The sequence below is a fragment of the Psittacula echo genome (genome assembly GCF_963264785.1).
Source record: "Psittacula echo genome assembly, chromosome: 7".
NCBI lineage: Eukaryota > Metazoa > Chordata > Aves > Psittaciformes > Psittacidae > Psittacula > Psittacula echo.
Window position 1 is genome coordinate 5,456,325 of NC_137740.1, and position 26,831 is coordinate 5,483,155.

The window sequence follows — 26,831 nt, forward strand, 5'->3', positions numbered from 1 at the left end:
GTCATGTTCATGTCTTCAATAGTGAGACTTGTGCTGTAGCAGGAGGCCCTTATTATAACAGCCTCTCCACACATCAGCTATTTGTTTCCATCTGCTGTGTGGGTACCGTCGTCTTTGTGACCTGCATCAGCCTGGGCAGTTGTCATGGATATTACTAAGTGATATCCAGTGATATTGCTCACATTGCACTGTCATGTCTTAAGATACTTGTATTTGTGGGTTTGGGGGTTTTTTCCATTATTGGGGTTAGAAAGGAGCTATTGGCACTGCAGGAGGGTCCTGCATTCAGTTGAGTCAGGTTGATGCAGAAGAGGCCGATCCCTTAATGCCATGGAGCAGGTTTGGTATGTTAGGCAGGTAGCTGACATATCTGTTTCGTTTGGACTTGCGTTAGGTATGTGTGTTACCAGTCAAGGTCTGTCATTAACTGTGATTTAATTACTTCTACGTTATAGAAGGTCGCTGAGATTTGTCAAGGTGCTTTTTCCTTGCTTTTAGCAAGACCCATGGGCCCCATCATCTGCTGTTTTATACTTTCTGCTTCCACGTGTGCAAAATGCGAGTAAAAACTGATTAAAACCCTTTTACCTTCACTCAGCACTGGCATAAACAGCTATGCAGCTGAGAGCTTGGAGTGGATCCACAGCAAAAAACACTGAATTTTCACTAGCAGATTCTGTTTAGCATCAGCTGAGATGAGAGGTCTGAGACCTTGCTCAACCCGCTGTGTTCCAAGGAGAGGAACTAGCCACTGTCAGGGATGTTTCACAGAGACCATCACCATCAACTGGTGCCTGCTGTACTTAGTGCGATGTTAGCTCTCTCATCAAGTACTGTAATAACTAAATCTGTATTTTTTGGTTCGACTTTGTATCATTTTTTCCTTTTTATTTCTCCTTTTAAGTTATATTTTCCGGGGATATTTTGTGGTTTGCATCTTAATAAGAAATTTAATGGCACAGGAAGCAGAAACCAGGTATTCCTTCCAGTCTTCCGAGATTATAACATCTATAATATAAAGTGATGAAGTTTCTGCCTGTGTTTTATATACATGCCTTATGTAGGTTTTAGCACCTTAGCTCAAAGTTCACGATATTTCAACTTGAAAAGTTGTTCTTTCAATGCCACGTAACGCAAGAATACTCAAAAAGCGCAGTTAACCTGAATTCAGAGTCTGATTTCCAACAGTCTGGAGGGTTAGATGTTAGAATTAATCCATTGTTAATGTATAGACTTTTTAAGACTTTGAATCTCAATTTCTGAAAGTTGAAAGTAAGTACTTGCATACTTCTGGTTTCAATCCATCCATAATTTTGCATCTAGCGTGTCAAATAGCGTGTTTTACTAGTGTAGGAATACTGTTTCATAGATGGGAATAAAATGTCGTGATTTCATTTTTCCTATATGTCATATTGATTTGTACCACATATGTGGGCCACATACTGAGCTCTTTTTAACCCATAGGACTACTCCTGCTAGCAGGCTTTCAATTCCTGTATTTGTAATACTGTTCCCCCAATGTGATCCTAAACCCTGCATCACCAGCAGAATGATCACATGCTATCAAAGCATTGAAATTACTTTACTTCCCAGTGCAATCCTTTAGGATTCTGGGCCATAAACGCATAATGAGGAAGGCTGTAATCCAGCAGCACTGCCCTTGATCAGTTTTCCATCATTCTCTCTCTGTTTGTACCGTAGAAAAAGCAAGAAACAAGCTGCAGGTTTTGCCCTGTGACAGGGTTGTCTTGTTGGATATGGGTGACATGGGTGTTAGTATGGTGTTAGATTTGTACTTTAAATACAGAACATGGGCAATATAAATAAGTGATAAACATTTCAGTGGCCCCTCGCAGTCATGCAGCCTGTTAGGTCGCGTGTCTTATGGCTTCCTGTTTATTTGCATTCCTGACCTTACCTGGTTTCCTATACATTTTCTGGGGTAATATTCTATCCCTTCTGATATTCTCTAAAGTGGAGAAAAGAGAGTGTGGCTGAACCATGGGTCAGGTTCATTGATTGTGGGGTAAAGTTCCCGTACACACAGTGAATTTTTGTCCTTTATGCAATATGACTGATGCAGATTTTATCTGATGGTTGCTGATATATTAAGTTCCCAGCTGCACGTTGTATTGATTCACTACATTTTGATTTGCTCAGAGCCCTGCAGCTCATACTGATTTGCTAAAACCTTTATTTACACACAATCTGCTTTCTAAGTAGCAAAGTTTGTAGCTTCAGCTAGTCTGTATTGCAGTGTGCATTAAACAGCATCAGTTATAGAATCATAGAATAGTTAGGGTTGGAAAGGACCTTAAGATCACCCAGTTCCAACCCCCGTGCCATGGGCAGGGACACCTCACGCTAAACCATGTCACCCAAGGCTCTGTCCAACCTGGCCTTGAACACCGCCAAGGATGGAGCATTCACAGCTTCCCTGGGCAACCCATTCCAGTGCCTCACCACCCTCACAGTAAAGAATTTCTTCCTTATATCCAATCTAAACTTCCCCTGTTTCAGTTTGAACCCGTTACCCCTTGTCCTGTCACTACAGCCCCTGATGAAGAGTCCCTCCCCAGCATCCTTGTAGGCCCCCTTCAGATACTGGAAGGCTGCTTTGAGGTCTCCACGCAGCCTTCTCTTCTCCAGGCTGAACAGCCCCAACTTTCTCAGCCTGTCTCCATACGGGAGGTGCTCCAATCCACAATTAAAGGCAATACAGTTCTGGGGAAAATGTTACATGCATTTTGCATCAGTTTGGGGAGAAGCTGCTGTGATTTTTTCCTGATTAATTCAGTGTTATCCTATGTTACTAAGTAGAGAAGTACACAGGTCTTGGCATTTTTGCTTGCTGACACTCAGGAAATTTCAAGGCTTGGAAGATGGCATGTTGAGGCAGCATTCAATAATGAAGGTAGAAATAACTTGTTTCTCAAGCTTGGTTATAGCTCCAGACACCTGTCATTTTGAAAGGCATTAGATAGACCTGTATAACTGTGCTTGCAAGTGTTTTAAAATCATAGAGTCATTAAATGGTTTGGGTTGAAAGGGACCTTAAAGCTCATCCAGTTCCAACCCCCTGCCACGGGCAGGGACACCTTTTTTTGTAAAGGTACCTAAATCTAGAGACAGGCTTATGTGTCTGAAAGACAGATGTTAGGGCCTATTAGAACATCACAAGTGTAAATGACAACAGCATTTGCAGCTTGTGTCAACAATTTGAAAGCCTCAGTGTTTAGTTCAACAACAGTGATCTTTCTGGACTTGATTTCTTTTGAATGTGTGTGATGTGACTGGTGTATACCATGGTGTATACCATGCTCTCTGAACCCACCACATGGGGTCCAGAGAAGATACAGATGAGGTGGCCTTTCAGCTGGGACCTTTGCACCAGCATCCTCTGTGCTCTGAGAAGTTTAATTATCTTGAGCGTCATGTTGCCTGGAAGCAGCATGGGTCTGGCTCTAAGCTAGAGTTACTCTTTTGGACTCTTGATTTATTAGAGGCTGTCTGAGAAAAGTGCCAATTGAAACGTTTTAAATACCGTTTCCTGTAAGAGTAAATACTCAAAGCACACAAGGAATTCAGAATTAAATTCCCTTCAAATGAAGAGAAAATAAACAAATGAGTGAATGTATGTTTTGTCGTATGAAGAGAGCCTTAATTTAAAGGAAGCTATCGAGCATCAGTGAACCAATTCACTCGAACACTCCTCAATACTCCATTATGTCAATTATCCTTAACCATCCCACCTCTTTAGCTGTGCAGCCTTGTCTAAGAGCATTTTTAACCAGCACATACAGTGCTTCCCAGTGAACAGGCAAAGGGAACTGGCCAGTTGGTGAATGCGATGAAGCTCGAGGCTACCCTGGAGTTGGGTACATCATACCAAAGTCAGGACTTGGTTTTGTCACTTCCAGTAAAAATACAGGGAATTGCTTGAACAAGAGTGCTTCTGGCAAGTAAGAGTTACCTATGAAACTGGTAAGAGAAACTTTAAACAGGAGGGTTCCTATATCCCACAGGATTCTGAGCGCTGGATTTCAACCCTGTATAAGTAATGGATGCCCAAATGCATGTATCTTGGATAAAGATCAGTCAGTGCAGTTTTATGGCAGCCCATGCTGTTAATGGGACCTGTACCATTTGGGAATCACCCTAAATGTTCACAGCAGCCTTACAACTAAAAGGTTGTGCTCAGCCATACCTGTATAAATCAGGGTTGATGGTAACACTGCCACTACCTCTGTAACTGGAAAAGTTTATGGCATTTGAGGATCTTTAGGATCTGTCGGAAGCTGAAGATTGCAAAGGCATTGACAATTTCTTTTCACACACATATTCTTCAGTGTATTCTCTTTAATTAGGAAGCAATTGAGCAGTGCTTTGTTGAGTTATCATGCTACTTCATTAATCCAACAGTGGTTTCACAGCAAAACAATATGTCTTGTTGGTTGTTTTCAGTATGTCTCAACCTACTAGACGTGGTTTGACTAATGATCACTTCAGTCAGGATTGTGACATGCTCCTTCGTTATAGTTCTAATTGTTTTTTAGAATGAATTGTAGTTAATTAGCAAGCTGCTTGCAGCTCATGGAGCTCGTAGTAATATAAACACTTGTGGTATAAGGTTGTGTAAATAACTGGAGCTTTGCTGACCCAAAATAATGATTCAAACCATCAGAAACATATACTTGACATAGCCAAAATATTTATCGTTGCAAGTGAAATAAGAACACAAGTGTTTAGTTTGACTAACCATTTGACTTGTCATTAGACTGCCAGTGTAAAATACACGTTGGGAAAAGGGAATTTGAAATGCAGAGCGGTAGCACAGTTGGATGATCACTCTTTTGTCTACTGGGCCAACTGGTGCACCGCTTACGCTGAATGCAGGAAACCAAGTTTAAATCCCTCTGCTGGTGTAATAGATTTGAATAGCTAATACCCAGCTCAAAGGTTAATTACTAGTTGCGGTTATTTGCTATATTTAGTATCCTTTGTACTCTTTTTTACTGTCAGAGCTCTGTAATAGAGTACAATTTATTTACTGAATACGTTTTCATGCTTTTTAATCAACATCTTTGCTTCATTCTCTGACATTTCAGAACCACATTCTGTTAGACACTCTTTTGTCATCCTGTTTGCAAAAGTAGAGCAATATTAAGCAAGTTTTCTCATTCTACAAGTCAGTGTAGATCCCTAGCCATTGGTAAAACAAGATTGACTAACAGAAGTTGACTATTCCGGCTGTTTATGTATTTAGAAGTGAAAGAAATAAGGTGGTTCACATCCCTATGAGTGCAAGAGGCCCAACTTAGATTTCTCTTTTAAAAGCTGAACTTTTGCATTGCTTAGAAAAGATGGTCTTCAGAGTAGCTGGTTGTGGATGATTTTCTGGCAAAGAACGGCCACATACCCAGATCAGCAAGTGCCTATGTGGAGTTTGACATGAACCAAGGGACAACTAAAGGTGAAGGAGGACGGGAGTGAGGCGCTGGGAGTAACAATCCCAGCAAGATAAGAAAGAGCTGGAATTTACTGAGTTGCTAAATCGTGGACTGTGGGCAAGCTTTGAAGGTCAGGTTCTCACACCTGTGCTTAACCAATTATATGTTAGTTGTTAAGGGCCTTAAAGATGTGTATCCAATCACAATGGGCCAAGTTATTGTAAGCAACTTTAAGCAATAGTATACAAAGAGTTAGTTTTCTACAATAGATGGCTTTTTTCTGATCACACTGATCTCCGAGTCCATTCTGCGACACCTGGTAATCAGAGTGAATACTGTAGTGGAGGTGAATTGGTCTAAGTTCAGCTTTATGAAGGCTGCAGTTTACTTATCTCTGTACTCTTGGTTTTTCTCCAGCTCTTGCATAGCATGTTTTTCTTTACTGAATAGTAAGAAGTGTCATGAAGAATTCCATTACTGGCTGGAGTGCTTTAAAAAGCTTGCTGCTGCTTTAAGAAGCCAGATTTACATATTTCACGTTTAGAAGATTTACAGCATGTCTCACATGCCTTCATAGAAAGATGGAGCCTTCATTATAGGTTTAATGTCACGGCGATACAAGGATTAATACTCTTCCCTCCGCCTCGGTCTGCGTGACGGGTTGCAAGTAACTGGTGTGTTCCTGGTTGACTAAGCTGTAGAGGTGTTTTCATATTCAAGGGGATGCATTTTTGAATATTTAAAGCAAGCTTTTACATTGGCCTGTGGAGAAGCCCACAGACAGCAATCCTAGAGAAGGATGAAGGACTGGAGCATCTTTCCAGGCTTCTGGTTATTTTCTGTCATGCACTGGGGAAGGAGGGAGAGGACTTTAACTGTGAAGGTTAAGCACTTAGTATCAAGAACACAAATTGGAGGAAGGCTCAAAGGGCCAAATTCTGCCCTCTGTAACGGTGTTGCAGCCTTGGCACAGTCGCCGTTGCCGCTGGTTCCATGCTTTAACAGACAGGGATATTTCACCCTGAGGAAGTGTCTCCTCACCAGTGTGTGATGCAGAACACGAGCTAATGAAAGATGCAGCTCAAGTGCTGCATGATAATTGGGCACTTGGGGATGCACCATGACATGTTGGGCAAATGTTTTCTGCAAGGTCCCGCTGTAGCACAGGTGGGAATTTCTAATGGTCCATTGAACACTGCGCACATGTTTCCTCTGTGCTGAGACGTGGTTATTTCTCAGCTGGTTTCACAGAGTGATCGGTGGGGCTGAGGGCTTTGGAGCTACAGAGCGACGCGAGCCGCATCCCTGGGTGCTGGAGGATGGGGAGGTTAAACAGGAGGGCTGTCAGAACAAAAAGTGATTAACTAGCAGCCAAAATTAGTCCCTCCTGAAGGTGTAAACCCTTCTGGGTTCATTTTAAGAATATTCTCAAGGTTTGTGGAGTTCTTTGAATAAATGAACAAAGCTTCGTTCACACGTCCCTTACCTGGGGCTGGATGGACACGCTGTCAGCCCCCAGAACGCAGTCCTCCCCTGGCTGTGGATGGTGGCATTTTCTTCCTTTAGCTTTGCCTTTTGCCAGTCTCTTGTTTTCCAGTCTGTGATGAGATGAAGGAGGGAAATAAAGCATTCTAGGCTGTTTCTGAGGTTTTTAAATGCCTTTGGTTTAAGATGGGATTACTGGCTGGGAGCTTGTATGAAGCTTCTCAGTCATCTAAGGTTTGATTTTCGATAACTTGCTGTTATGTTTGTTTCTCAAGAAATAAAATCACCAACAGTGAATATAGTTAGCACTCCGAGGGCATTGAAGTGGTAATTTGTATTAAATATGTAGATGGATATAGATATGGATGCATGCGTGAGCAGCATAGTGCCGCATGTAGTTACACACACACACAAACCATGTATTTAAATATAATTGGATTGATTTCTGTAAGTGATCTTAAAAAATACTATAGAAGGAAAATATTCACCCTCACTAGGTCTACGTTGATGTTATAGTTCTTTAGTTAAGAGAAAGCTGTGGTTTTCTGCACATACTTGCTTTTACAGCTTTTTTCCCCCTTGGGATGTTAAGTCCTGTCCTGATGTTAAGTCTTTCACCAAGGCAGTGAAAAGTTCCACTAATGTAAGCAGGATCGGAGCTCACAGGGTATGCTTATTGCTGAATTAATAAATGTCTGGGAAAATAAATAGTTATGATACAAGTGGTAAAATCGCCTTATACACCAGAAGATGAGGTTTAGCACAAATAACATGTATGTTTGCCCCACATCCCAGAAGCAAACTCACTGTTTTTACTACGTGATTTTATATCTGTGCTCGCTGCAAGATGGAAAGGGTTTTCATTTCAATACTGAAGGCAATAATTATGGAGGTTATCATTTTCATGCTCAGAAATTCATGTCATTTTCATAAATCATTCATTTCATTTCATAAATCATGCTTTACAGCTGCAGAATGGAAACTTATTGCTGGACATTGATGAAAATCTTGTTTCAGTCACTCAGGTAAGGTTGTGACACTAAAATGTTTTAAGGAAATAGAGATTAAATCAGCTATAGGAAACGTGCAATTTGAAAATGTTCTGTTTGGGATTAACTTCACTAATATCGGATGTGAATAATTCAGAAAGGCCTAATAGGTGACATCAGTTCTGTGGAGACAGTGAAATCACAAAAATAAAAGATAACTATTCGGTACCCAGAATCTCATGTGCTGCAAGTGGATAAAACTACGTCTATGTCAGAGAAGATGAATTCATTTCTTCAGCTGAGAATAGGGTTGTATCGAAAAACCTAGATCCAGAATCAAGATCTGACCCACTTGGGACTTTAAAATCCCACCTCCAACTGTTGCTGTTTAAAGCTATCTCTAGTAAGTAAATGAGGAAGCTGTGTTCCCACTAGATTTCTGTTTGCATTCTCTGACATAGTTCTGTAGCTCCTCTTGCACGTAAGGTTCCTATTCTGTTAACAAGTAACTCCCCTGTGCGTATATTCCTTTTTCTTGGGGAATATTGTGAATGATGTGTATTACAACAAACAGCAAAGACAGCTTTCCTGTCACTCTCCAGCTGCCTGTGTAGAAATCCATCCATAGAGTTTGTTTTAAGAACTTTAACAGAATTATATCTGTGCAGAGTTTCCAAAGATCCATCACCTTGAAACACTCTGAAAAGTATTATTATTCCCATTTTACAGGGGTATCAAGGCATGGACATCTGAGTTACCACCTTTCAAATATGTACCAAAGGATCATAGCATCATAGAATCACGGCATGGTTTGGCATTGGAAGAGACCTTAAAGGTCATCAGTTCCAACATGCTGCCACAGGCAGGGACACCTTCCACTAGACCAGGTTGCTCAAAGCCCCATTCAGCCTGGCCTTCTAAATGAAATGGTTAATATTTTTTCCACAACAGACATATAACTTTACACACAGTTCCTCTTAGTCTGTATAACCATGTGTGCCCCTGCCCTTTCACATCCCCTCTGGCTTGCTCTCCTGCTTCTTCACCCAGGGAAACCTTTGTTCATAGAATCATAGAATAGTTAGGGTTGGAAAGGACCTTAAGATCATCGAGTTCCAACCCCCCTGCCAAAGACACAAGCTATTTCTTACCAAGCCAGAGAGAAGAAAACAGTGAAAACCTCACCAGTGATGCAAGAAAAGGGCAGATTTAGAAGTGATACTGAACAAGCAGTTTGGAGAGATGAGAAGTTGCTCTTTCTTTGGTGTCACCTGGCATCTCTTGAGTCAGTAGTGCCTACAGGAGGCTTGAAGTGATTTCCAAACAAGTGCTGCAGTTGTCATTCCGACTTTTCTGAGCATTTGAACAATGCTTGCCCCGTGTGTTTGCACACGCTGCAGAAGTGACTTCTGAGCTTTTTTTTGCTGAAGCTACTTCTAGCAGTATTTTAGTAATGTATACTAGAATCGGTGTATAATTGGTGTATCCTGAAGAAAACTTGGGTTTTCCTTTCTTCCCTCTTCCATCTCCATGCAGATACTTAGAGGGATATATAAACCCATAAGAAGCAAATATATTGCCATAGCACTAAAGCAATGTGATCTATTTAATACAAGACATGATGTGAGGAAATGTGAAATAATTCATCCTTAGGTACATCATTAGATAGAAATCTGGGAATCATCCAAGCTGCTAGACAAATTACAGGTCTACATGATTGTAGCGTTGCTTTTGTATATGGGAATAGAGAAATTGCAGAAACCTATAAATCTTTGCAATTATTATATTTTAAATGATTGTCTTATTTCGTAAAGGATGATTTCTAATAGAAGGTTGAGGGCAGGAAGAAGTTCTTTGGATGGTCTTGTTCGTTTGGTAGGTTGTAAAGAACAAGCAGCCCATATGGTCTATGTCCATAGCATTAAGTGGCTGCCTTTGTAAGTCAGGAGTCAATTTGAATTTCAAACCAATGTATGTGATAGGTTGCAACTGAATCAAGAGTTGCATTAAATCTCATTCGCAATGACAGTTGTGGCTTCTCAGGTGTATGGATGTGATGCAGTATGATACAGGGAAGAAGGAAAGGCCGTAAGCAGAAGAAAGGTGGTGGAGAAAGAGTAGTTCTTGAGTTCCCATCAAAGCTTTCCAGAAGAGCCACCCTGATAAGGATGGCAGATGTGGATTAGGTGTCCTGCAGAGCTATAAGGGATCCATGCTTTACCATTCCTTCATCTGAAGTGATTGGTAGAGGTAAATGGGTGGAAGAAAGTAATTTTGCTTCAGAGTATGTGAAGGAGCTTTGATTATGCAGCCACCCAAGGCGCTCCTTATTATGAAAGTGCTTTTTCTCTTCTGGTCCAGTTGACTGAGACCTGTATGGGTGACCTATTTTGAGATCAAACTGAAGGACGCCCTCGGAAAACATTTTAGCATGACTTAAATATAGAGCTGCAAACTCACAATAACCCAGTTGTGCATCCTCCTTGAAATCCACTTATCCAGGTCAAACCTGTCCCATGGGCCAGGGGAAATCAGGCAGCACTTTAAAAGCCCTTCCCTTCTGTAGCCTTCTATCACTTCCTTAGTCTGCTGCCATGTTTTGAAATGGGGATATAGGAAAGGAGCTGGCCATAAATCATGCTTGGATCTCTCTGATGATGCGGGTAGAGCAGTAATGCATCCAGTCCCGTTCTGGTTAGGTTTTTATGCTTTATTCATTTTTTTGATGGTGGAGAATTCCCTACAGAATCGTTTTACAGGGTCAGCTGCTGTCTGTTTGGGTCCATCAGCAATATCAAAATCCCACAGCTTGAGCCCATGTGCTTTCTCCATATGGGATTTGACCTTTGAAGCCTACTTCTCTTTAGGGGGATTTATCTTCCTAGCCATTGCTAGTTAACTTTACACACTGTAAGTAGTTAACTCGCAGCTGCTTCTCCTCAAAAAATAAAGGGGTTGTTTCTCTTTTTTCTCTCTTCACAGGCTGTTACCCAACTAGAGCTTTTTGGGGACATGTCCACTCCTCCTGATGTAACCTCTCCCCCAGTGAGTAGCCAAGGAAACGGAACCGTGCGGTTTTCTACACGCTATTTTCAGCACGTTTATGGAGCACATTTACGGAGCACATTTACAATTCAGGTCATCAGCCATTCCAGTAGGAAGGATTTCAAAGTTCTTTTTATGTTGCAAGAAAATAAAGGGGAAGAAATTGAATGTGGAGTCAGTGCAAAAAATCTCTTCAATTTTTATTTTTCTGATATAGGGCTAGGTGTCACGTAAGATATAACCTGAGCTGCACATCTCCTTCCCTGGTGTTTATCAGGGGTACATGCTTCACTGCATGCTGTCTCGCCACTGCGCTGCAGGAAGATCCAGTTACAGCCTTATATATCATGTCTCTTTGGTTCCACCAAGCACATATCCCGGAACTGCTGTTAAAGGAAGGAAGATAAAGCAGTAAAGAGAGAAAGGGCTGAATGTGTTTTGAGGGCAGAGGAAATTTTCTCAACATGCTTTTCTGCATTATAAAATGAAACCTCAATCATTTTTCTATAGAGTTTCTGAACCTTACATTAAGCTATAAGGGAGTATGGATAAACTGAATATATTGAGTGACTGTGAAGTCAGGAGCCTCAGACATCCAAGGTACTCTGGAGCATGTCCAGGACTAGGTGTTCAGAGTGCTGTCTCCTCATCCTTAGCCTGCTTGGGTTGGGTTTCTCCTTTAATATAGACCTATAGTTTTAGTCCTGTTGTTTAATAGAAAGCAACTTTTATTCACATTTCCATCAACCCTGCAGATACTTCATTTACCTTTACTGTTTCTTCCCTTAATGTGTTGGTCACTGCCTCTGCTGGTTGTCACCTAACACCTAGAATCACAAGTCTCTATCTTCTGGGGAAAGAAATATTGCCCATATTTTGTATGAGAGGTTTTCCAGGCAAATTTTAGTTTTGTGTTTTCCTCAGGTACAGTCTCTCATTTTCTTTCTTTCTCCTGTTTCCAGCACATTCTAGTACTCTTATTTCTATTGCTTTGCTACTTCTTCATCTTTCCATTCTGTTTTCTTTCCCTTTCTTCCCTCCAAGCCTGTGTTTTTAGAATGATGGATGATGCAACAGCAAAGTCGTGCTGCAGAAGCTGCAGCTGATATGCCATCATTGTTTTTTATTCCTGTCTTCTTGCAGACTCCTGCTACTCCAGGTGATGCCTTTATCCCATCTTCATCCCAGTCACTTCCTGCTAGTACAGACATGTTTGGTTCTGTACCTTTCAGCACTGCTGCCGTACCCTCAGGTAAGAAACCTACTGGAAATAGAGGCTCGACTCAGATTTGGTATCAGTTCTCAGCTCTGGTTTGCATTTCAGTGCTCAGGGCATTAATGTAATACAGTGGAAGTGGGGAAGGGTTTTGAGGACAGTGCTGCAGGGCAAGGCAAAAGAAGTCCTTAACAAGCAGGGAGTCTATTATATTGAATATTCCTATATTTTTTAAAGCAAAAGCCAAAAAAGTCACTGGGAGTTCAGGCACAGTTCAGCATCTGGGTAACATACCTTCTAGGTGCAGTATCAAGAAAGAACAAAGCATTTAGGTTAGCTTTGCTCTTTTTGTGGTAGCAGTGAACGTTCCGTGCTGTGTTCCTTAAACAGAGAATAAGACATGGAGAATGGGATTGCATTTGAAGGTATTTCACTTAGTCAAATCCTGGTATTTCCTTTAGACTTTTCTATATTCCTCAAAGTGCTCCAAATTCAAAAGCTGCGTAGCGGTCTGCACAGACACACAAGGCGTGTGGTTTTGACTGCTGATCTCTCCCTGGGATGCAAGGAGCACTGCAAGAGCAGCTTCACTTAGCAAAAGGAGGAGGAGGAAGTGCCTTGAATCATTCAACAGTGACTTCCTAATTGGTTAATTCCTCTGATGGGCTGCGTTGCAGCATCAGATTAGCCACTGCATCTCAGACAGGTTACACTGATGGTGAAGTGTTTAGGGATAATGTCAGATGGAAACCTTCGCTGCTTGGATGAGGTTACTGTAGCGACAAGGTAAAAGGATACCTGGAGAATCCATCAGAGCAGATTGAAGCAGATATGTATCTGTTGTATATGTATATGTAGCAGATGTGTATACAGTATCTGTATACTGTGCCTTTATCAATCGTTAACTTAGTCTTTAACAATTCAGTTTCTGTATTTTACTTTGAGCTTTTCCCTTTAAGATTTTGCAGCCACCCTTACATTTAGCGTTAGAAAGCAGCCTAGTGATAAAGCGAGGAGGACTCAGAAAAATACTCCATTAAAAACAAGTAAAAGAGAGGTTGCGTATTGTAAAGTATTAGCAGTAAATAATTAATGTAAATGTGAAACAGCATCTCTGTAAAGCATAATACTTGTATCAGTGGAACAGAATTGTATTGCATGGCTTAAATTGTAACATTTTTACAGTAGTTTTAGTTCGGAGGTTTTTTTCAGTGTAAATAACAATGCATTTGATCATATGATTCCTACAGAGTCAAACCCTTAAGAGAAGGCTTCAGGTTTGATAGGAAACCAGTATAATTTTAGTCTTAATCCTTAATTTCCTCCCAAAATAGAAGGGGTTTATGCCACAAGAATACCTAAAGCGGTTTGTTATTACTAGGTATGTAGTACAGCAGAAGCTCAAGATCTTTTTCATGCTCTCAAGTAACCAAGTAATAGCAAAATATGATTTTTTAAATCTGAATTCACCTGGGCTCTGACTTTTTAATGTGCAATTTGAGGCACTTCTTTGCTATTTGGAGTCCCAGTGGTTTGAGCTGTAACTGTGTCAGAAAAGATGGCGCAGACTTCCTCTTGCAAGAAAGTCACACTGTCATTAGAGGGCCCTTGAGCTGTCATCTAACATATCTAAAGGTTCTTCCCTGTAACTTAGATCCAGTTTTGTATCTGTGCCATTGGCAGGAGCTAGCTGGTGTTGATGGGTCACTCTCCCCAATGAATATTAAAAGCAAAAAGGAGGAGGAACACTGGCAGAGCTCCAGAGAGGAGGGAATCCTGGGCATCTTCATCCTTCCCTCTTACTTTCTCTGGCTGCCTGTTTTTTAGCAGCATATGGGCACCTCTGAAAAGATGAAATCCTTCCCAGCATGAGCCAGTGCAGAGGGGAGATTTAGATCAGATATAAGGAAGAGATTCTTCCCTGTGAGGGTGCTGAGGCGCTGGCACAGGGTGCCCAGAAAAGCTGTGGCTGCCCCATCCCTGGCAGTGTTCAAGGCGAGGTTGGACACAGGGGCTTGGAGCAAGCTGCTCTAGTGGAAGGGGTCCCTGCCCGTGGCAGGGGTTGGAACTGGATGGGCTTTAAGGTCCCTTCCAACCCAAACCACTCTAGGAGTCTATGATCGTGTTCAGTCCCAACAAGATCCATGCACACAGGTCTTAACTGATCCATGGGGGTGCCCACTGAGGAATAAAAGAGCATTTCAGATAAGGGGAACGATTATTGTCAATATCCACCAGCCCAGGTTTCTGTATGCAAGTATTTGTTCCGTGATGAGAATTCAACCATGCCTTTCAGTTTTCAACCGTGCTGAAGCACTGGGATCACTCATGTGGCCTGCATGTTTCTGATTTATTATGTAGCTTTTTCTGCATCCGCTTGACAGCAGTGTTAAAAAATTTCATCTTTCTTTTTCCCCCCCCGCTATCTTTATTCTTTGAAGGTTATGTTGCCATGGGAGCTGTTCTGCCCTCATTCTGGGGGCAGCAACCACTTGTTCAACAGCAGTTGGCCATGGGTGCTCAGCCTCCAGTTGCTCAGGTGATGCAGGGAGGACAGCCGATAGCGTGGGGCCAACCCGGTATTTTTCCTCCTACTCAGCAACCATGGCCATCTGTAGCTGGTCAGTTCCAACCAACTGCCTTCATGCCAACACAAACTGTTTTGCCTTTACAAGCAGCCATGTTTCAAGGTACCATTGCTCCTATTGCTACTGTTCCACCCACAAGTGATTCCAACAGATCGAGTCCACAGACAGACAGGCCCAGACAGAAAATGGGAAAAGAAATGTTTAAAGATTTCCAGATGGCTCAGCCTCCACCAGTGCCATCAAGAAAACCAGATCAGCCTTCCCTCAGTTGTACCTCAGAGGCCTTCTCCAGTTACTTTAACAAAGTTGGGATGGCACAGGAAGCAGATGATTGTGATGACTTTGACATCTCTCAGTTAAATTTGACTCCTGTGACTTCCACGACACCATCTACAAATTCACGTGAGTATTCACATCCTTTCAGCCATCCCTCTCCTCCTACTGCTTCTCAAAGCGTTTCTATCTTGTTATATAGTAAATAGCAACACAGATACAGACTGAGAACCTTCATGCATGGTCTAGCTTATTAAATGTGTTTCAGCCATAAAGCAGAGTATCAGAGAGGAATTTCAGAGATTATTGAAACCAACAGCCCTGATAGCTGCAGTCTGAAATTTAATTTCTAAGAAGACAGTAATACATGTTCTGTGCTAGGGACATGCAAGCTCGTTGCAAAATACCCATGGCATTCAATCTGACCAGTGGTTTCACTTAGGTCCTATCCAAGTCATACTTAGCAGAAATTAAGGGATGGGTATTGATTTTAATAGCTTGATGTATTGTGTATGGGGGGAAGAGCTGTAAAATAAGCTTATCATGTTCATAGCATGGAGATGGGGGATTTTGCAAATCACTGAAAAGAGGAATTCATGAAGCACAGATTTACCAGGGGCCAGACAGAGACCTTCTGCTTCAGTTACCAGCCATAGGGCTGGCGACTCCGGCATTAATGTGATGTAGTGGCGTCTCCCTGGTTCCTGCAGACGTATGCAGATGCAGCCAAACTTAATTTGGAAACTGCTGAATGGAATGAAATCAAATCTATGGAATTGGTAATGATTCCTGGGTTCGTATTTACCTCTTACAGCTCCTTGTCAGAAATTTCCTGGGGTAATAGAAGTTGAGGGCTCTTAAGCATGAGCAAACTTTGTGCTGCTGAGTCTTTCTTAACAAATTAACAGATGTGTATTCTTATACCTTAATTTTGGTTTAGCTCCAACCCCTGCACCCAGACAGAGTTCTCCATCGAAATCATCAGCATCTCATACCAGTGATCCTGCGGCGGATGACCTCTTTGAAGAGGGGTTTGAAAGCCCAAGCAAAAGTGAGGAGCAAGAGGCTGTGAGTAGCAACAAGGTTCCTACGTCCTGATTAGCTGGTTTTAGCTAGGAAAGACAGAAGTTACTTAAACGTTGTTTGGTAGTGTCAGAAATAACTACTCTAATAGGGCTGGGTGGTAATTAAGGGGATACAAGGATACAAGGAGCCAAACTCAGAATTCGCATGTAAGTTTATATATTTTAGTTGTATCCAATGTCCTTTTTGGCATGCCAGCATTCACTTCTTGATGATAAGGAAGCCTGAGGTAAAACAACATACATGCTGAGGCTGCAGAAAGAGATGTAAGAGTTTGTCTGTTAAAAGATGATGGTTTGATGTTGTCTTGCACGTTCTTGCATCTCAGTTGCTCGCCTAGTTACATTCCTCAATGTTCTGGCCCTCAGTATGTGAATTCTTTGCCTTAGACTCAGTGGACCAGAGCAAGAAATGTTATCCAAGCCATGACTTTAAATCACAGTATCTTAAGTAGATCAGAGCCCAAGTGAGCCAAAGGCAAGAGGGAGTCTGTACGAAAAAAGAACCCTAAAGTACAAAGTAAGGCAAGCTTGGGCTCTTTCTGATTCACATAGTTTCACTGGCTTTCATGCCTTCTGCAGTTCTGGTTTGTCTGATCCTGTACCTTCAGAAGCCTGTGGCAGCTCCTGCATGGGCTCCAGCAGGTACTGGTGAGATTCATCCTGCCTGCATCAGCTGTAGGAAACCATTATGGCTTTCGAGAATGTATCAGCGACGAGGCCTCACTTTCTGGTTTTCATGAGATAGGATGTACTTGCTATGCCCACAGCATGAAAATAACCTCCTGTTGACTTTTCACTTTCTATTGTTGAGAAAAAAAGGTGTTATGTTCTTGTATTCTAGCCTGATGGGTCTCAGGCCTCATCCAACAGTGATCCCTTTGGTGAGCCAACTGGTGATACTATAAGTCCACAGGTCGGTAGCTAGATAGCGCAGGTTGGGGTAGGTATCTGTCCTTTTTTTCTCTACACCATGAGGTGCTCACTTATTCTTCCACCAGTGCCTACCATTGCTTTCATGGTGCATGGTTTATTTTTCCTTGCCATTTATTCTGTTTCCCCTCTCCATTATCCACAGTGTAATCCTCATGCTCGGTGGTTTGCATGGCTTTTGCCATTCACTAAGTGTTGCAGCTTATGCAGATATGTGTGTTTCAGCTGCCTGCATGCTTTAAAGAATGTACACTTGTTTTACTTTGTGTTCGAATATTAAGGGGAAATAAGGAAACTGAGCCATTACTAACAGTGTATTAGGCAGAACATTTTTTTATCAAATCCACTCTGGCCTTTAGTCAGATGTAACATATTAAATGGAATAAGACATCTTACCCATAGACATAACATTAAATAAACTTATGTAATGATACATGAGCACCTCTACCCTAAATCAAAGTGTTAATCCGTAGAAGCAGCACATTTGTTATCTGCATGTAAAAATATTGAAGTGGATGTGCGTACTTTTATCTCCAGCTGCAAATTAAAACATCTGAAAATGAGGAGCATTCATATTACCATTGGCATCCTGACGTTTTAAAAACTATTGATCAAATATAACTCATTTAAATCCAGACAGACGGGAAAGATGATCTTTGCATCTTTTGTGTTACAGAACGCATTAGAGAATGTGGCTGCCAGTGAATGTTCTGTGATTTGTTCAGTACAGTATATATGACAGTAAAGCTACAGAGTTTTATGAGTGCTGGGCATTGTTATTCCATCCAAACACTCTCTGGTGTTACTGTTTGAAGGATATGTTTCATTATCTTCTCCGTGTCTGCCATTCATGTTTTGTATTACCCAAGTACGGGATCTGATGCAGCTTCTGTGCTTTAGCAGAGAGCTCCTGGAGCAAATCCATAAAAATGGTAGAAGCCTTTTGATTTTTGTACAGAAATTGCACTGTGTTTACCGGTGATTTATCCACCCTGAGCCAAAGTGATTTGGTTTCTCTTCAAAATTAATAGTTTTATTAGGAGTCAGTTTACTTTGTACATTGAATATGGTTAAAGAAATCTTACAGTAGCTTAGCTTTGATCCACTTGGGAGTAATGGGATTATCTTTTAATATGTGGTGCTGTGAGAAGGCATCTCCCTCTTCTTTAGTAACGTCAACGTAATGCTTAGCTCTTGGGAGCTGAAGCAGAAGTAGCATTAAGCTTTGTGTCTCACTGAGTCACAGAGAGTTTTAGACTCTCATTGACTGTAAAAATGATAGTGTAAGGATAAAGTTGAGCTGGGATGAGCCGCTCTAGTGAGAGCATCTGTTGGTTGTTGTACTCCAGCAAGAACTCTTTCTGCAGATGGATGGTGCCACACAGCAATTTGGCTTTGCCTTTGCCTGACCTCGGCCAGCTATCCCAACTTCAGACCATTTTGAGTGTTCTTTCCTCAATCAAGAAAGGGGATTTGACCTTCAACTGAGTCAGACACTCTGGAAACACGCATACCTTTGTTCATTATGGTTTATCATAGTCAGTATGATTCTGAAATTCATTCTGGGCATAATAATGATAAAATCTCTTTCTAATTTTCTGGCTGTCACTAAGATAGTTAGCATCATTTATAAACTAGCATCACACACATTTACCTACCAGGAGTTCTGGGTGTAACTTGAAACAGTAGTTTAAGTCTGTTAATGCGTATTTACCATGCAAGGCAGTCAAGTGAGGGACTCCTTTTGTTCTGCTTTTATATGACGCTTAGTAAAATACATTCTTTGAATACATTCAGGGTCTCTGGGAGCTACAAGAACAGAGTATTACTAGTGATTAAGTATGTTTCTTCTATTTTTTGTTAAACCTCATAGAGTCTTGCATAGCATATGTATAATTCCCAGAAATATATTCTGGGAAATGTTAAATAATGTTACTGATTATCGTATTATAATAATTCCTAAAAAGCTGTGGGCAGGACAGGAAGCTGAACAAAAAGAAAGCCTCTATCCAGGGAAGTTACACTAATGTCATTGTGCTTCTGTGCAGTGCCATTCAGCAGCAGTCTGTAGGAAATCCACTTGCTAAAGCCAGCCCATCTCATTCTGAAGCCTGCTATCGTCAGAGCAACAGAAAGTCTAATCTCCATGGCAAATCATCAATTCAGGACTTACTACTGTGTTGTGTATTGAGCTCCACGTTCGGAGGGAAACAATGGGGAGAAACACATAGTACAGAAGAATCACAGTCTTCATGAAAGTCACTTTTGTGTGGTAGATGGGAGATTACTTTGCTCTTTAGAACATGGCTCCTCACACCAAGAACAGCACAGTACACAACTCAGATGAATGGACCTCTCAGGAGCATGACATAGTGTTGTGTTCAGAAATCTCAGCTGTATCTGGTCCCAGCATCTCTGTGAAATCAGCTGTACCCGTACAGTGTCTTTACTTCTCTTGACGTATTCAGAATGCTCACCCTCCTGGTATTTTGTGCCCTGATCTCTCAAGGTTTCATGATTTCTTTTGATGCAACACATTTTCCTTTAGAAATAACTCAGCATCTTTCAGTTACTTTCTCCATTTTTCCTTTCTTCCTTTTGTGGTTTGCAACTTAAGGTCTCAAAATCCTTATTCTACCGATAGCTGTTCTTATAAGTCACTCTTCTACCAATAGTTATAGGTTCTTAGTAGGTAAATATGACATTTTATGGACACATTACTCTTTGTCCCTTTGTGGTTGGAGATAAGCATATAGTTCAAACTTTCGCAGGTGAAATAAAGTCAACTCTTTGCAGAGCTGTTCATAGCAAGATTTGTATTCAGTTGTTTTCCCTTTGTTTATGAGTGGCGTTGAGGATGAATAGTGATTTTCCAGAAGAGGCAAAGAGAACACTGAATAATAAGACTGCCATCTTCAGCTGACTTGCATTTAATCCCTATTGCTGTCTTTAGACTGTGTGTGGGATGACTATGGTGAAAGAAGGGAGAGGGAAAGAACAGTATTTAGCTATGATCCTACAAAATGTGTTAAAGGTTTCTTATTATTGACATTTCAGATTAAAGCAAGAAGTTTGAACAGAGGAGATTTAATCTGCTCATCCTCTTTGCATCAGTGCACCCAATCAGCCTGAGTTACAGGGTGTTAGGTGCAGACCATGCTGGTGTGGATATTTTTGTTCTTGGGGGTGTTTCAGCCTCAGCAGTGGATCTGGCACACTGTGGCACTAAGAAGCCTTGAGGCTATACAGTTGAATGCTTAGCAAAGGCAATAGGAGCCTTCAAGCACAATGAGAAAAAGGAAGATGAGGAGCAAACTTTGACTCTCTGATGCCAGGCTCATCTGGTTATCTGTGGTTATATTGGCCAGCATCTCCTAACCAAACATTCTGACTATAGAAAGAATATATTCATCCTGAATGCTGGGATCAGATATCATGAGTGTGGTCTAACTCCATATGGACCACACAAGCTGGTTCTTGAAGGCAAATTAGCTACAGGGTGAAAATTCTGAGAGTAAGGGAATATTTGATACCACAATTATTGCAATAAAAGTCATTTTTAGTGCTGGAACAAATGCAGCTCTATTGATAAGCTGCCCAGTTCAGGACTTGCACTGGCAGTCGTTCATGAGAGATTCTCAGGAAGCCTTCAAAACATTTGTGGCTGGAGCATATCTTCCTGAAAAAGTTGTTTGGTTGCTCTGTGAAATGTGTGCAGACAATTATAAGCCCTCAAAATATGTCACACCCTTCATGATGCAGTCAGCGCTGTCAGGAGAGCAACAGTTCATTAGAATATTTGTCTATCAGCTTTTGGTGGTACGTCGGTGGCCCGCTGCCATCATCCATCTTTGAGCAAGTGCCATTCTTAGTGATAAATGTTCCTAATAATCTTAGTCAGCTCCAGGATGGATGACTGTAACTGTTATTAGAAAGCTGCAAAAGAAATAACGACTTATGGACAAAGCATTGGCTTTATCTGAGAGCTTAGTGAGCCTCAGGAGGGCACATTAAGCTGATTCTGCATCCTCCTCTTCCAGAGGTGCAGAAGCACCTTTTCTATTGCACTAGGACTCTGAATAGGCTCAAAATATCAAAGGCTGTATTTGTAGGATCTGTTGCTATCATTCATCTGGCTCAATAGGAACTGAAAAGAGTCCAAAGGGAAACTCATAATGACTATAGGTGACCTGTTCTCAAGAGTGTCATTCTCAAACCAAGGACAAAGTACCGCACAGGGCTGTGAATCTGAGAGAAAAGTAGTAGTGTTGTGTGTTTGGAAAGGGATCACAGATTGGGAAATACTGCTGCATTCCAGAGAGATCCTAAAACTGTCATTTCAGGCCTCCTGCTTGTTTGTTCATCATCGTATTTCCCAGGGTGTCTGAAGGGATAAGGTCAGAGAAAGTCGGCCTGCTCTATGAACAAAGGCATCCCACAGATTTGCCTTCATCTCCACTGCTACAATTCCCTTCAAGCTATCAGTTTTAATGTGACCAGCTCATACAAGGGTTTCTCACCTCTTCCAGTGTCTTCAAGCCCACCTGAAGTAGCCAGGTACCCTGCCGTTTCTGCAACTTCTTCCCCTAAACAAGAAAGAACTTACTGTCCAGATTGTCTCGAGCCGCGTACTTGCTGATTGGCAATCCAGCAATTCAATCAGAGGATGAGCCTTCCTACCTTGCCCTGTAACGAGGTCATTTAAAAGTTCCCTGTCTTCTGCACAAGAATTGATTTAAAAAGGCACTGCAATAATTTAGTATCCTTGAGACTTCTGAACAATTTGCTTCAAATTGGCCACTGGGTTTAGAAGTTAGGAAGGAGAATTGATAGATACGTAGACGAAAAGTATAATTGTGTGGCTGCAGTTCCTTATTATACTGGGACCAAGATGGAGCAAGGTTCATCTTTCTGAGTAGCTCTCACTGCTTTATCATCTTATGGATACAGATCATCTGTCTGGATACTAAAATGACAGAGACTTTTAAAATGCTATAATCAAGCTGCCTACTGAGACAAGGAAATATTCCTAGGTAGGTTTATAGTAGGAACAGAGGCACTGTCCAGTCATAATCCAGAACTAGAAGGTTGCTGTATTTATGCTGCTAATAGAGGCTAACTGTGATAAAAGTAACCAAAGATAAGCCACTGTCTGTTAATGGGCCAACAGGAATTACCTGTCTTATCACCAAAGTTATTTAATTTGAATCCTGCTTGCCAAATTTACTGTCTCCTATATTACTGAGTCAGCATGCAATAAATGGAGAACACGCATTGCACTCCTACTCCTTTCACCTGCATCCCCAGCACAAGATTCTCATTTTGGCTGGCACTCCAGCACACTTATTTCATGAAACTCTATCATTTGAGCCTGCCCTTTCTGATCAGTCAGCCAGGAGTAAAACTGGTGCTGAGAATCTATTGTAAAGGGCAAAGAAATCTATGCGGGCCTCACCTCTACAATTCAGTACGTCTTGCCTGAAGCTTTGCACATAGCAGGGTGCCTCACAATGATGAAAGGACTGCCAGTGGAAAAGTCCTGTGTTATGTGTTGTGAGTGAGCTCCCCTACACAAGCCCAAGTAGATGCTGAATCGTTCAGGAGATGTTCTCCACTGATTAGTTCTGCTGGGGAGCAGATGTTAATGTCTTTAAATTGGATGCAAATTTACTTCAAGTATTTACATGATGGCATTCAAAACCATTAGCGACCTTGTTACCTTGTGCAGTAGTGTACTGTACCAGGAATACTTACTGTTTGCTACAGTCTTGTTTATTGTGCAAAATGCTCCTTAAAATGGAAAGAATAAACTGATTTTAGGCATGAAGTATTTCTGGAATATGTAAATGTAGCATACATAGGGAAAATTTCCTCTTTGGCAATTTTTGCAATGAATTCCGAGAGACTTCATAACTCAACATTTGCAGAACATCTTCGTAGCTTCGTGAATATTTAGAAGTCTAACTTAAAGCATGTATATTTAGACATTTCTGGTCCCTTACTGCAGTCTGTCACTTCAGTCAGATAGCTGACCTGTGGATCCATATCCTCTTCCTGCAAAATATTGTTATTTAAAGGCTGCTGTTCAACATAAAAAGCCCCATTAGTATGTGAGAATATAGCTACACACTACTTCGATAGCAGCTTCCAAACATAAAGGGAAACATTTACTTCTCAAACATCTGCCAGAAACTCCATATCCCCAAAGCTGATAGAAACCTTCAAGTAGGATTTAGCAGCAAAAAAAAAGGTGCTGTCAGTTGCCACCTTGGTTTCTTGCTGTGGGTTGATGAAACCACATCAGAAGTGCTTCTAGGCCAACTCTATAGAAAGGAAAACACTTTAAGATTCAAGGTGTTTATGTGAATTGGAAGCTTTGTATGCTATTTTATTTCTTCCTCTCTTTCTTTCTGATCCACTCTTTCATTTCTGTCTCTTCGGATGTGTTCCTAACACAGCGATAGAAATAGAAAGCAGAAGACATAGGTGAGATGATTCCAATGCTGTGAGAAGAGTTGGGCTCGCCTGCCCGTTATGACATGGCCTGTGACTTCTGTGTGAAGTATGTAAATAAAGGGGGTTTATTTGTGCTTCCATGAGCCTCCAAGATAATGCTTGTGAAATTCCCCCTGCCTGGCATTGTAGGAGAAGCTATGCATGAAGTCAACACACTCTGCTTTTTTCTCCTCTCTTCTGTCCCTTTCTGCTCTCTCTTGCTCTCTTGAGTATCATTACCAATACTTTACAGATACCATTTGCAGTGTTGGGCTACAGGCAAGATGCACTGCTTGAATTACCTCAAGATAATATTAGAAAACAAATCTCAGTCATTGACATAATCTTTGGCTGAGAAGATTGAGCGCAATTACTGCAATTAATTTCTCGTTTAGGCATCCGAAGGAGGAAATCAGCTAAAAGGAAGCTGTAAGAGCACACTTTTCATTCAGAATGTTCTGGTCTACTGGAAGAAAAATGATTCAGATCAGTGAGAAATGCAGACCTTTGCCCCATGAAGTATATGTTTGATAAGTGTTGGGTATGAATAAAAGAAATTCCTTATTCTAAAGGCTGCCTCGTGTGATGTTGAAAGTGCTGATGACCAATGATGAACTCCTCTTTCTCTTCCAAGGGTGTCAAGTTCTGTGACACCGTAGGGCACCTGTTACTTATGGGCATCTGCATATCTTGAAGATATTTGAGGACAGCTCTAACAAGCGTGCTTGACATTTTGAAAAGCTCTTTTTCCCTGAAGGCATTTGAAAAACTGACATCTTTTGTTCCAAAGGGATGTTCTCCCTCCCCTTTTCTTCTCCTCCTTCATTTTCGCTTCCCTTCGCAATCACCTTAGGTTCAGCAAATGCCTGAAGAATGGGCTGGTGTGTGTCAGGTTCCCACATTAATTAGTACAGATTTTCTCTGAACTAGCTGTGATAGATCATTCTGCCAGCTTCATGTCTGCGGTACATGAAAATTGGCATAGGTAGACTTAACACACAGTATGTGAAATGCAGTTATTTACTCTCAGTCATCTCTTCTGATTACCTTCGGTTTTTCAAGGTCACAAAATATATTTGCTTCTTGCTGGGGATGATTTCAGCAGCCTTTATTTAATCATTCCAAAGGATTTCTCTCATCCTCTTATAATGCTCGTACTGTACTCAGGGCTTCATGTACAGAGATGGAGGAGCAGAGCCTCTGCAAGCTCCACAAACGTAGTCATTGCAAGGTATAAAAGACTTCTCTTGGCATGGAGGAAACAGGTCATAGTTTGGCTTTGTTGTGTTGCTCCTCATTCAACCCAGAGTGCACAGTGAGGTGAGATGGGGCACAGCCTGAAGCACTAGCCAGGCAGCCTGGGCACAGATTAAATATAGCCCTACAGGTCCACCTTTGGGCTGGTTTTCTCTAATAAGAAAAGGATCATTTTCATAAGCAGTGGTTAAAATCCTGTGCTATCGCCTACCAGACTTTCCCGTGCTCCAGAGCACCCAGTGATTTGCCAGCCTTTGGAGGCTTTTTATTGCTTAAAGTCAACTTCTGCTGACGCTGCTGTAACATGAGTTGATTCTAACTTGGTTAAGTTCAACGTTGTGGCATGGTATTTGAATATTTATCAAGCTGTGGAGAATTAATGCAGTGTGGCATTAATTAGCCTTTCTGCCTGTCTTGTTCCTTTTTTAGATGTCATTCTTAGTTTAATAAATTAGTTTCTGGAAGTAAAGTAGAATGGATTCCAGGGTCCATGGATGGTTTGCTTCCCACTGCAGCCGAGTTGAATATAGTATTAAGAAAGCCCAGGTTGTCAGCTAGGAAGCAACACTAAAAAACATGGCAGCTCTCTCCCCGCCACATCCAGGAAATTCCCAAGAAAGTATCTGTTGGCAAATTTGACATGCTTTCCTCCTAGCTTTAATGATTGTACTAATGGTTATGCAGACTCCTAATCAAACTGCACAGAGCTTGCTTTCCTCATTCTTCATAGGCAACTCATCCTGTTATTTTGAATCCCATCGCAGCTTCATTAGCTCAGCTTTCAGTGGTGGCTTCTGTTTGCAAGCCTTTTTCTCCATGAATTGTGTAAAACCCATAGCTATGTTCTGCTGTTGTGCTGCTGGGGAGGGGGATCTCAGCCTGGTATAAGTAACAGCGTTTACTCCAGCTACATTTCTGGCCTGTAAACTTCCAAACATCTGGTCGTATAAATACCGTTTCATTTCTTCGTATGTCTGTGCCCAGCAATACCTCCTGAGGATCGGTGCACGGCCAAAACTGGAAGAGAAAATTGATAGTAAGCATTCATTTCCTGCAATAATGTCCCATTTTCCCCACAACTCAACCGGGGTGCTGTGATCACTCGCGGCAGCACAGAAAGCAAACACTTCCTTTGGGTTTTGCCTCATAAGGTATCGCTGTTCTCAAGCAGATGTTTAAAAATGCACTAAAACGTGTCTGGAGACGTCTCTGCTGATTTTATTTTTGTTATCCCCAGGAAGCAGAACCTCTCTACGCCCAGATTAACAGACCTAAGAAATAGCGTTGTTACAGGCTTGTGGTGCTCCAAGACTCAAACGAAACCCAACAACCTGGCAGGCCTTTGGCTTTCGTGCTTTTTTCTGATTGATTCTGACTGACAAGCAGAGATGATTGCCCTCCTGGACTGGCTCTACGAGTGTTCCTGATGGTTCTTTTTGGCAACCAATGGCAGATTCCTATGGCAGCACAAAGTAAAACTCTCCCTGCTTCTCATACCACGAGTCCCTGTCCCTACAAGTTGTGGGTACCCAGACAAGGAAATCTTACTCCTCAGTCTTCTTTTAAACATTTGTTGTCATCTGTATGCCACATATAAATAATGAGCATCTGGGATTTATTAAGTGGGAGACATTCTTTTTCTTTTGAGCAAAAAGCAGAGTCTGTATGTAGCGGTGGCATTATCATTCAACAGCCTTTTGGGCACACATTGGCACTTTTTATGTCACGGTGACATGTTTTTCATCATCCTTTACATCGGGCTGATCTTGGCTTTTTTATTTGTCCCCTGTGTAGGCATATTTAAACCACCACAACAACAGTACTGGCACTGTCATTTTTTCCTTTGTCTTTCTTACTGTGTAGTTTTGTATGAGTGACAGATCTAACAGCAAAACACCTCCTGTGGAAAGGCTTCCTAACTTGAAACCACAGCATCAAACTGGGTCGTCCGTCCATCCTGACTGAAAACGTTGCCAAATGGACCTTGAAGTTCTATTCTAGTGCAGCATGAGGACGAA

At 41.6% G+C, this 26,831-nt stretch overlaps 1 protein-coding gene across 4 annotated transcripts in view; it reads left to right on the plus strand.

The window, feature by feature from the left end:
* DAB1 (DAB adaptor protein 1) overlaps positions 1–26,095 on the plus strand; it is a gene marked incomplete at both ends in the record, with an annotated part of 120,148 nt that extends 94,053 nt beyond the window's left edge. For 2 of the 4 annotated variants that reach the window (XM_080623588.1, XM_080623589.1), the window contains 5 exons: positions 10,907–10,969; positions 12,113–12,221; positions 14,627–15,175; positions 15,987–16,114; positions 16,973–17,056. In XM_080623588.1, the coding sequence (XP_080479714.1) occupies positions 10,907–10,969; positions 12,113–12,221; positions 14,627–15,175; positions 15,987–16,114; positions 16,973–17,056 (933 nt within the window). Of the gene's footprint in view, positions 1–7,903; positions 7,961–10,906; positions 10,970–12,112; positions 12,222–14,626; positions 15,176–15,986; positions 16,115–16,972; positions 17,057–25,797; positions 25,912–26,050 lie in introns of those variants that run through there. The other 2 variants (XM_080623586.1, XM_080623587.1) reach the window with 2 other exon arrangements.
* Between the last annotated feature and the right edge of the window lie 736 nt (positions 26,096–26,831).